Below are 11,319 nucleotides of genomic sequence, written 5' to 3'. Positions count from 1 at the left end.
CAGGCAGCAAAATAGAGGTCACCCCAAATTTCCTTTTTATTAAATGAAATTTTGAAAAATATAGAGGAAAAGATACGGGCAAGATAAACGGCAACTTTTGAGTGAAAGGATTGAAGATATTTTTTTCCCCTAGAGATCAAAACTATAACTTTATAATGATGTAAGCTCAGTACATAAGTCAAAATAATCATAAATATATATGTACCTAATACACGAAGCAGAGACTGATGGAATTAAAAGAAGAACTAGATCCACAATGGTCACAAATTTTAACATTTTTCTCAGAAATTGATAGAAAAACTGGATTGAAGTTATTTTAAAGTCTTTCTCCTTTTCTGTGTTTTGCAAGCTTTTCTACATTGTGCCTATATCCTTTTTGTCCTGGGGCAAAAAAAAAATGCACTTTTAAAATGCATCCAGATAAAATCTTAAACGCACAGGGAAGAGCGAGGAAGGTGGAGGACAGAGAGAGGGGAGGCACAGAAGAGGTTAAGGAGAGGTTCCAGGATGAGGACCTAACTAGGTGCACCTTGTGGGAGAATATGCAAAATGTAAGCAGCGTGATCATTGTGACTTGGAGAAGGCATGCCCCACTCTGGGTCTTTGTTTCCGCTTCCAAAGGAGCGCCTTAGAACCTAGAACCGCAGTTTTGAGCCGCCAAGCGACGAGGGCGCTCTTGCGTGCTGTGTGACGCGGGGTCGGGAAGGCGGTGGCTAGGACCCGGGAAGTGGGGAGCGCTGCCCTCCCCACTCCTGGCCGTTCCAGCCCGGACCCGCCCGCGCCTCGAGGGAGGAACGGCCTTGTCCCCGGGCCACAGACCGGCCCCCCCCAGGACTCAGTTGGAGCCTCGCGGCTTGGGGTAGAATCTGAGTCGCTGCGCAGAAGCGGGGTGGCGTTGAGCTAGCGGCGGGAGGCTGGACTAGACCTGGGAGAGTTGGAAGCTGCACCGGACCCCAGCCTGCTGCAGGTAATTAGCACCTTTCTCCCTCAGTCCCGAGGGCAGGCTGCAGCTTCCAAGCGTGTGCCTGCACCCAGGACACGGGGTGATTCCTAATGGGGCCCGGAGGAGGACCCAGACCCCTGCAAACTTTGCCCCCGCCCCTTAGCTAGAAATCATAGCTCTGGCCCATCCAGTCCACTCCAGCTTAGAGCCCACTGACTGTGACAGGCTCTAAGAGCCTAGAGGCTGTGACAGACGCTGCCTCCTGCCAGAAGAGGTGAAGTTGATGCCACCTCGTGCTGGGTGATCCAGAAGGGTGGCTGACCCTTGGCACAGTGGGCACTGATACCAAGAACTGTAAGAAATTGCATCCAGTCGGGGGGAAACACAAAGCTGGGGCTATGGGAATCCTGGCCGAGATTCCTACTCTTACTTGCTGTGTGCCCTTGGTGAGTCCCTGTGCCTCTCTGATCCCCAGCCTTCTTCCAGAACGGGGGCCATTATCTGCCCAGATCACCCCAGGGGTTCCTGGGAGTCTCAGTGACTTACCTGCTAAGAAAATGACCTGCAAACTGTAAAGTGTGGTGTGCCGTGAGCAGTGATCTTATTTTATGCAAGTGGAAGCTCCACGCACAGACCCTATTTATTTAAGCCCCTAGAGGAGGAACAGCCTTGGGTCCTCATGAAAGACTTGCCAGCCTTGGCCTATGATTATCTCTCTCACCTGTGTAGTCCCTCCACTCCCCAACCCCTGGATTGGTTACCCCTCCCCTGGGATCCCTCCCTACTCAGACCCAGGTCTGTTGGACCCAAAGTTTCTTCTGTCTCAACATCCTGAACAGGATGGAACCTGAGTGTACCTCTTACAGGTCTGCTGGCTCAACCATCCTCCCAGGGAGGGCACTGGGGGACCTGGCTGGGGCTTTGCCTTCCAGGATGCCCAGTGACAGAGGGTGAGCCATGCAGGGGTGGGGGTGGAGAAAGCAGGTGCAATTCCTTTTGGCTGCTGGGTGGGTCAAGACTCACGTGAGACAGAGAAGGTGAAGGGATTGATGATGAGACAGAGAAGGTGAAGGGATTGATGTCCTGGCTAAAGAGTAACTGTTTCAGGGAACCTAGAAGTTTTATACACCATTTAAATTTCATTGAATAAATTTTGTATACTGATTAAATTTTATAGTTGGTTTTAAAAATGTTTTTATGTTTATTTATTTACTTTGAGAGAGAGAGAGAGAGAACAAGCACGAGCAGGGAAGGGGCAGAGAGAGAATGCCAAGTAGGCTCTGTGCTGGCAGTGCAGAGCCCCATGAGGGGCTCGAACTCACGAACTGTGAGATCATGATCTGAGCTGAAATCAAGAGTCGGCTGCTTAACCGACTGAGCCACGCGGCCACCCCTTTAGTTGCTTTAATAAAATGCACTGTTTTCAGAGTTGTAGGCAAGAATAAACAGGCCCTTCTTCCCAGCTGCTGCCAGGCTGGTTGCACTCCGGGGAAGCTGAGACCTTTGCCCCGGGCCTGGCCAGGCCAGTGTCTGTGGCTAGCTCTGATACACTGGGGCAGAGGATTGCCGTGTGCACAGCCTCGTTCAGTGTAGCCCCATGAGGCCTTTCACAGAAGAGGAAACTGAGGCACAGAGGCAAGCCCCTGTTTGAGAATAACTCTGTCTCTCAGTCCCTTTGGTTTCTACTCCATTATTAGATCAAGTTGTGAGCAGTCTTTGTGGAGATTTTGATGTATGTCACTAAATAACTAGTTGTTGAACAGCTGCTCTGTAGCAAACATACTTCGAGGCATCAGGGACACAGCAAAGCAAGGAAAAAAATCTCTGCCCTCTTAGAGCTGATGTTTTATTGGAGAGAGGCAGACAATAAACATGTGAGTGTGTAAATATACTATTTGATGTGTCAGATGGGGAGAAATAAGGCACTGGATGGGGGACAGAGTGCTGGCGGTGAGAAAAGTTGCACTTTTGTAAATTTTGCAAAGGGCAGTCAGGGAAGGCCTTGCAGAGCAGGTGACGTTTGACCTAAGACCCAAAAGAGGTGAGGGACTGAGCTGGGGGATAGATGGGACATGAGGAAGATGGCCCAGAGAGTTCTTTAGGGCTTCTGTACAACTTACAATCCATGTTTTTAGAAGTGGCACCCCTTTATGCTAGCAGCTTTGAACATCTTAGCTGGTGCCTTTGGGGGACCACTTTGGCCCCTCTCACCCGTTCACTCTGGTTCTCCCCGTCCCCCTCCAGACTAGTGAGCATGCTGCGCTGCCTGGTGCCCGTGGCCCGGCTGCTCTGCCTCCGTGGCAGGACCGCCCCGTACTCTTCGGCAGCGGCGCTCCCGAGCCCCATCCCGAATCCAGACATCCGCTACAACCAGCTCTTCATCAACAACGAGTGGCAAGATGCAGCCAGCAAGAAGACCTTCCCGACAGTAAACCCCACCACGGGAGAGGTCATTGGCCAGGTGGCTGAAGGGGACCGGGCTGACGTGGATCGGGCCGTGAAAGCGGCCCGGGAGGCCTTCCACCTGGGGTCTCCATGGCGCCGGATGGACGCCTCCGAACGGGGCCGGCTGCTGAACCGCCTGGCTGACCTTGTGGAGCGAGATCGTGTCTACCTGGCCTCACTGGAGACCTTGGACAACGGGAAGCCTTTCCAGGAGTCTTATGTCTTGGACCTGGATGAGGTCATCAAAGTATACCGGTACTTCGCCGGCTGGGCCGACAAGTGGCACGGCAAGACCATCCCCATGGATGGTGAGCATTTCTGCTTCACCCGGCACGAGCCTGTTGGTGTCTGTGGCCAGATAATCCCATGGAACTTCCCCTTGGTCATGCAGGGCTGGAAGCTCGCCCCCGCGCTTGCCACGGGCAACACTGTGGTCATGAAGGTAGCAGAGCAGACCCCTCTTTCTGCTCTGTACTTGGCCTCCCTCATTAAAGAGGCGGGCTTTCCCCCCGGGGTGGTGAACATCATCACTGGCTACGGCCCAACGGCAGGAGCGGCCATCGCCCAGCACATGGATATCGACAAAGTTGCCTTCACCGGCTCCACTGAGGTGGGCCACCTGATCCAGAAGGCGGCCGGCGATTCCAACCTGAAGAGAGTCACCCTGGAGCTGGGTGGGAAAAGCCCGAGCATCGTGCTGGCCGACGCTGACCTGGACCATGCCGTGGAGCAGTGTCACGAAGCCCTGTTCTTCAACATGGGCCAGTGCTGCTGTGCAGGCTCCCGGACCTTCGTGGAAGAATCCATCTATGATGAGTTTCTCGAGAGAACCGTGGAGAAGGCCAAGCAGAGAAGAGTCGGGAACCCCTTTGATCTGGACACTCAGCAGGGGCCCCAGGTGGACAAGGAGCAGTTCGAGCGAATCCTGAGCTATATCCAGCTTGGCCAGAAGGAGGGGGCAAAACTTCTCTGTGGCGGGGAGCGTCTGGGGGAGCGCGGTTTCTTCATCAAGCCCACGGTCTTTGGTGGTGTGCAGGATGACATGAGGATTGCCAGAGAGGAGATCTTTGGGCCTGTGCAGCCCCTGTTTAAATTCAAGAAGACCGAGGAGGTGATCGAGAGAGCCAACAACACCAGGTATGGCTTGGCTGCCGCAGTGTTCACACGGGACCTGGACAAGGCCATGTACTTCACACAGGCGCTCCAGGCTGGCACAGTGTGGGTAAACACCTACAACATTGTCACCTGCCACACGCCATTCGGAGGGTTTAAGGAATCTGGCAACGGGAGGGAGCTGGGGGAGGATGGGCTTAAGGCCTACACAGAGGTGAAGACGGTTACCATCAAGATTCCTCAGAAGAACTCGTAAGAATGGCCACCACAGAGACCTTCCTCCAGTCCAGGGATTCCATAATCACCTAGACCAGCGGTTGCCAAATCGTTTTTTAGCCCCAGACCCCACTTTATTAGTTCCAGATGAATTCTTTGAGAGAAGCTCACCAAATAAAGCAGTTGAAATGAGAGCTGCTCTAGTGAAAGCAGGGTTGGGGACTGGGTTCAGAGTTCTCTCCACCTGCCCCTCAGCCCAGCCCCCTTGGTGGCCCTGAGTTATGTCCATGAAATCTTGAGAGTCTAGAAAGTAGATTAAAAATCACTGATCTGGACAGTGGCTTTTCGTTCTTCCTTCGGATCCAAGAACTTCCCAGTGGATTAACCTGATGGCTTAGACATAGGATGGGAAGGCGTTAGGAGTTTCAAACTAGGTGGGTGCCAGATCTTGGCCCCATTTTTCAGTGACTTAACCTAAAAATCAAGGATGCGTTTCCTTTTTTAAAGTGCCAGTTGCCACTGTTTTCTCTTGCTTACCCTACATTTTGCTACCTATTTTCCTTCATTTGAGGGAAGAAGTGGGCAACAAATGCATTGATATAACCATTCCTTTAAGTAAACAACCCAAGTGTCCATCAGCTAGTGAGTGAGTGGATAAATGAAATGTTTCCATGGAATATTCCTTGTACTACTCAGCTGTAAAAAGGAATGAAGTACTGACACTTGCTACGTGGATGGACCTTGAAAACATACGCCGAGTGGAAGAAGCCAGACATACAAGGCCATCACATATTGTATGATTCCATTTATACAAGATGTCCAGAACAGGCAAATCCAGAGACAGAAAGTACATTCGTGGTTGCCAGGTATGGGGGGAGGAGAGAATGGGGAGTAACTGCCAATGGGTCTAGGATTTCTTTTGGGGAGGTTTTGAAGGGTTCTGAAGGGATAGTAGTGATAGTTGTACAACTTTGTGAATATACTAAAAAGTGCTGAACTGCACAGTGATTCACATAAAAGGGTGAATTTTATGATATGTGAATTAATTTCAATTAAAAATTAAATAAAAAAATACTCGTAATTCCATTTGCAAATGAATTTTGTATCAATATTCTCTTATAACTGAACATTTTAGAGTCGTGGGGATGGAAGGGACCCAGATAAGTCATCCACTCAACCCCCAGCTGGATGCAAAAGTCCCCTCCCGAATATTTCTAGTTGCGTTTTTTTTTCTCTTGGTTGAGTGAGAAAGTGCAACTTTAAGGTCCACAGAGGAAAGCCCTGCCTCCTGCCTAGAGCAAGTCCCAAACACAACACCCCTCAAGCAGAGCCCAGCATCAGGGCCATTCTGACATACTAGGGGTTTTCAGAATCTCATACCTCAGAGTGCAGTGTATTTATTGTTAGTCTTCCAACCTCATTCCCCATCTGAAGGGAGAAATTCCAAGTCAGCCAGGCCACGGTACAGAACCAGTGCTGATCCTCTCTCTTCTCATCTTCCATCTTTCTAGACCATGTTGCTCACGAATCCCCATACTTCCTGGTGCACTCAGTCTTATGAATGCACAACCTTGGTCATCTCTTCAGTGTCCTGTTTTCAAGATGATTTTGTCCCAGGTCTTTAGGCGTGGGCCTGAAACTGCTTCCTGAGGCCCAAACAGACCCCTCTTCTCTCCTTCCTAGGGCCTACTTTCTGCACCATTTATCTAAGGCTGGGGTGACCCTGACTCCCCCTGCAAAGCACACCTTTTACCTAATTCCCTTGGAGGCCATTGGAGGGGGAGGTGGGAGGGAGCGGGTGGCTGGGGAGTGGAGGTCTCCTTTTTTTTTTTTTTTTTTTTAACAAATAGTTTATTGTCAAGATGGTTTCCATATAACACCCAGTGTTCATCCCCACAAGTGCCCCTCTCCGTAGCATCCCGACGTTTTCAACTCGGTTCCTCATTTGTTCTCTACCTCTAAACCAAGAGGGACTGTTAGAGGGTGTCCCAGTGTGGGTGGGACTGTGAAAAGACAATCTAATAGGTCTCTCACTTCCGATTCCTGAAATTCTGAGACTGAGGAGTCAGATAGGTCAGATTCCCAGTCAGCCGAGCCGCCACCGCCCCTCTGTCCTCTGGCATTGCTCTGATTGTGGGAGGCGTGAGCAGGAGGTTGAACTGGGCAGCCTTAAGGGCAGGATTTCACTTGGCCCTAGATGTTGCAACTCTGAGCCACTGCCCATGCAACAAACTTGCACCAAGCACCTCCTCTGTGGAGCACGATCTTTGCCAATTGTCTTCACACGCCACTGAAGCCTCACAATCCCGTAAAAGAGGCAGTAGGCTGACCCCCTTTTTAGATGAGGAGGTGGACACTGAGAGGTTTAGCCTGCAGCTCATTTGCATCCATTGTCTCAGGCATACACTAGGTGCCAGAACGGGGTCCAGTGTCTATCACACCTTGAAGCCTCAAGAGCCAATAGCAATGCTGTTGAACAAGGTCAAATACACTGCTTCTCTGCTGGGTCCACCAGGGCTACCCCTGATCAGATCACGGATCCCAGACCTTTTAAGAACACTAGTTTGGGTTGACTCTATTCTGGGTGTGAGGCCGACCTCTGGTGGTCACCTTGTTAATTTGCTCATATCATTCACTGACTGGGGGGAAAAAGGCTCTGGTGCCAGTGCTAGGCAGGTTGGAAAGAAAGAAATAACATGAAGCCGACACAATACGTATAAGGCACCTATAATAATATATGTGATCTCATTTAATGCTTCTAACCACCCGCAAGGTACTTATTATTAGCATTCCACTTGCTAAATAAATGTGGAGGCCCAGAAGTATTTAGCTAGTAAGTGGAGCCAGGATTCAAACTCGGGTGTCCTGAATCTACTGCGCTCCACTCGGCCCCAAGGAAGAGGCCCAAGGGAGGGGCAGAAGATCTGCTGGATGAGAAGGAGGTAACGAGGCAGACACAGGAAGAATGCCCCTGGGAGAAGGGCCTGGGGTTTGTGAGACAGAATGGAGGGCGTGAGGAATGGTATGAGGGAAGGAAAAGCCTGGGAAGAAAAGCCTGGGAGGGGGCAGGGGCTGGATTATGAAGGGGCTGTAGGCCCTAAAGGAAGTTCACATGCTGTCCAGCGATGGGAAGCCATGAAGGTTTCCCAAGGAAAGTGATACGATCATATTTTAGTTTCTAAAGCAGGTTATGCTTCAGTGAGATGATGGGTTGAGGGGTCGACCTGGAGCTGGACGCTACTGCCACTGCCAAAGTGATGTGACCTGAGCCAGGTGTGAGGATGGGTGGCAGATCCTGGCAGCCCACAGGTGTTCTTCTGGGTGTGGTGACAGATTGCTGCAAGAGGAGAGTGAAGTTAGGGTGACCCATGCTCCCAGCTGGGGACCAAGTGGCAATAGTGCTAGCATTATAAAAGGGAACTTAGCTGCAGGAGCAGATCTGGGGACAAGAGAGTGAGTTCATTTATTTATTTGTTTATTCAACACATTGTATTCAGTGCTGCCCATGTGTTAGGAACTACTAATCCAGGTGCCGGGAACACAGTAGGGAGCTAAATACCATTCCTGGACGTTTTTCCTGATGGGGGAGGCTGACCACAAGTAAAACAAGTGAAACATTTAGTCTGTCAAGTAGATAAGGTTACTATGGAGAAGAGTCTAGCTTTGGAAGGAGACTAGGAGACGTGGGGGTGGGGTGAGTAGCAATTATAGTTTTCAATAAGGTGCTCAGAGATGGTTTCACTGAAGAGAAGACAAAGGACTGTAAGAGGTATGGAAATGGCAGGTGCAAAGGCCCTGAGGCTGGGAGCAAGGAGCCAGAGTGGTGCAAGCAAAGGCTAAAGATGGAGATAGAGAAGTAGAGGGTCTGGGGTAAGGGCAAATAGAGCTTTGAAGGTCACTGTGCCAATTGGGGCCTTTACTCTAGATGATGAAGGAGCTAGCAGAGGTTTTTGAACAGAGCAGGGACATGATCTGACCTGTTTTAAAAGGATCACAGGAGCTGCCATGTTGACAACAGATTGCTGGAAAAACAAAGATACCCTGATCCTGATAATGCCAACATCAAGCGTGAGGGGAGAATGAGAATTCCATAAAGGGTACTAAGGAGAAGCAGCTGAGATGCAGGAGGAAGACCTGAGAGGGAGGAGCCAAGAAGCCAAGGAAGGTGGGAGTTTGTAAAGGGAGGGAGCCCTCGGCAGAGTCAAGTGCTTCCAAGAGGTCAGGTAAGAGGACAGAGAAGTGTGACCTGGCTGAAGCCCCAGCTTGGGGCAGGAGGCTTGAAAAGGGCAGTTTGTGCAGGGGGGTAGGGGCCGAAGCCAGACTGCTGTAGATGGAGAGTACCACTTAACTCCTCAAGCCCCAGGGATCTAGACATCAATCCTAGAATTGGAAGACCTTGGGAGGAAAGCAAGGAGGCACATGATGAGGGTCTTGGAGAGCCTCTGGCCTCCCCACTCAGGTAGAGGGGTGGACCGAGTAACCAGTCAAGACCATGGGGCTCCGTGGTGCCGGAGCGTGGCCTGAAGTACAGGTCTCCTGGCCCCCAGCTACATACTCTTCCCACGTGTCCCAGCCTAACTTTAGTACCACAACAAACCCCCAAGTTTGAGGGGGTCAACACAGCAACTGTTTATTTCTTACTCAATCCTGGTTAAGCAACTAACCAATGGTTAATGAATAACGATGGTTAATTTCTTTAATAATCTAATGCAGGTGTCTAGTTAATGGTGCTTATTTCCCAAAAGGAGATTCAGAGGTTACAGATTCCTTCCATCTTGTGGCTCCACCGTCAACAATGATTCTTAACCATTTTAATGTTATGTATTCTTCTGAAAAGCTAATGAAAGCTACTAGAAAAAACTGCACCCGTGCCCATCCACACAAAGTTCTGCACAATTTTGGGGTGTGGCTCAGTTGGTTGAGCATCTGACTTCGGCTCAGGTCATGATCTCCCAGTTCATGAGTTCGAGCCCCATATCAGACTTTGTGCTGACAGTGCCAAGCCTGCTTTGAATTCTCTGTCTTCCTCTCTCTCTGCCCCTCCCCTACTCTCTCTCTTTCTCCCTCCATCTCTTTCTCCTTTCCTCTCTCTCAAAAACAAATAAACATTAAGAAAAAATTTAAAAATCCTGCACACTTTCAAGGGGCTCACAGACCCCATGAATCCATCTATAGAATCCCTAGGGGTCCACAGACCCAAAACTGTGTGGGGCCTCAGAGACCTCTGTGTCAGCTGGTAGGTGGGGACAAAAGTGTGGAAAAGGCCCACCTACTTCTTTAAAGCCCTGGCCCCAGCATGGAACACATTGCTTCCATTCAGTCCGCTGGCCAAAATGACCTGACCCAACCAAGGTGCCGGGGGAGGCTGGGAAATGTAGTTACAGGGACATTTTTACACTGAGGAGAGCTCCCCAGCTTTCAGCGGACAGCTCGTCCCTGCTCTAACACACGTGGTAACCTCCATGCAGGTGTATGAGATGTTTCTCACCAAGATATTTTTAGAGTTTAATCCCCTCATGGGCTCCCCACCTTCCAGCCTTGCTCCTGCACTTCCGCCTTTCTTCTTTCCTCCCTAAATCCACTCCATTTTCTCAGAGCCCTACGGAGGGCCCATCTCCTCCAGGATGCTTTCTCTGACCATCTTAATCAGCCATCTCTGGCCCCTTTGAGCTCATAATGCCCACCCTTCATTGAGTTTTGTTCTGTGCCAGCTCTTTTTTGCTAACATATAGTGAAATGGGTCTGACTTTTCGTCCCACTGGATGGTGTCTTCCACAGCCCCCCCCCCCCCACCGGCACGTCTGACCTGCCTCCCTGTCCTGCTGCCACCTGGCACCCAGCCCTCAGCATCCCCTCCAGAGTGGACAGTGCACTCCCTCAGGCAGGCTCTGAGAGCAGAGGAAGGGACCCAGACCTATAGACTGCGGCACAGATTGACCTTGCTTCTAAGTCTTTAACTCCACAGCTAATGCCCATTCTACCTGAGGGAGAACTGTGGCACGTCCAGCAGCACAGGGACAGGTTGGGGCTCGGGGCCACCAGTGACTCTGGGGGCTGTGAGCGCCAGTAGCCCCTCAGCCCTGAGCAAGGCTGGTAGTCTGCAAATGTGTGTGGTGTGTGGGTTTATGAGTGGAGGGAAGAGAAGCTTCTGCACACCATCCCTCCCAGTGATTTTTCCTCTTCCCTCGACAACCAGCCACTCCCTTGAGGGAGACTCAGGCATGAGGAAACAGCCATAGTGAAAGGGGACACAGATTGCTCTGCCTTCTGCCGGCCTACACCCGTCAGCGCCTGCTGCAGGTGCGGCTAAACTCAGCGGGAGCCCTGACTGTAAAGTTCACACTCCAGGAGACAGAGTCAGTCCCACTGAGCCAAGCATGGACAGCCACTGCTTTCCGCTCTGTCCTGGGTGACGGGCTCCCACGTTCTGAATTCATTATTCAGCTACAGACGCCAGGCCACTTTAGCTCCCTTTAATTAATTAAAATATCACATAATAATCATTCTCTGATTTAACGTTCAGGAGGCCCTGACAAACGCTGGGAATGAGGAAATTCATTAGAGGGGACTGTTCACTGTCAATTGATTTGCTCCTTCTTATT

General features: G+C 50.7%; 1 protein-coding gene across 1 annotated transcript; it reads left to right on the top strand.

The window, feature by feature from the left end:
* The first annotated feature begins 842 nt into the window (after positions 1-842).
* Positions 843-5,466, top strand: ALDH1B1 (aldehyde dehydrogenase 1 family member B1). Its single transcript, XM_039234833.1, has 2 exons — positions 843-967; positions 3,188-5,466. Exon 2 carries the CDS (start codon positions 3,198-3,200, stop codon positions 4,755-4,757), a length of 1,560 nt encoding a protein of 519 aa, XP_039090764.1. The 5' UTR covers positions 843-967; positions 3,188-3,197; the 3' UTR covers positions 4,758-5,466.
* Positions 5,467-11,319: the final 5,853 nt, after the last annotated feature.

The sequence above is a fragment of the Hyaena hyaena genome, unplaced genomic scaffold (genome assembly GCF_003009895.1).
Source record: "Hyaena hyaena isolate Hyena2069 unplaced genomic scaffold, ASM300989v1 scaffold_93, whole genome shotgun sequence".
Lineage (NCBI taxonomy): Eukaryota > Metazoa > Chordata > Mammalia > Carnivora > Hyaenidae > Hyaena > Hyaena hyaena.
This window is presented reverse-complemented; position numbering and strand designations above follow the sequence as displayed.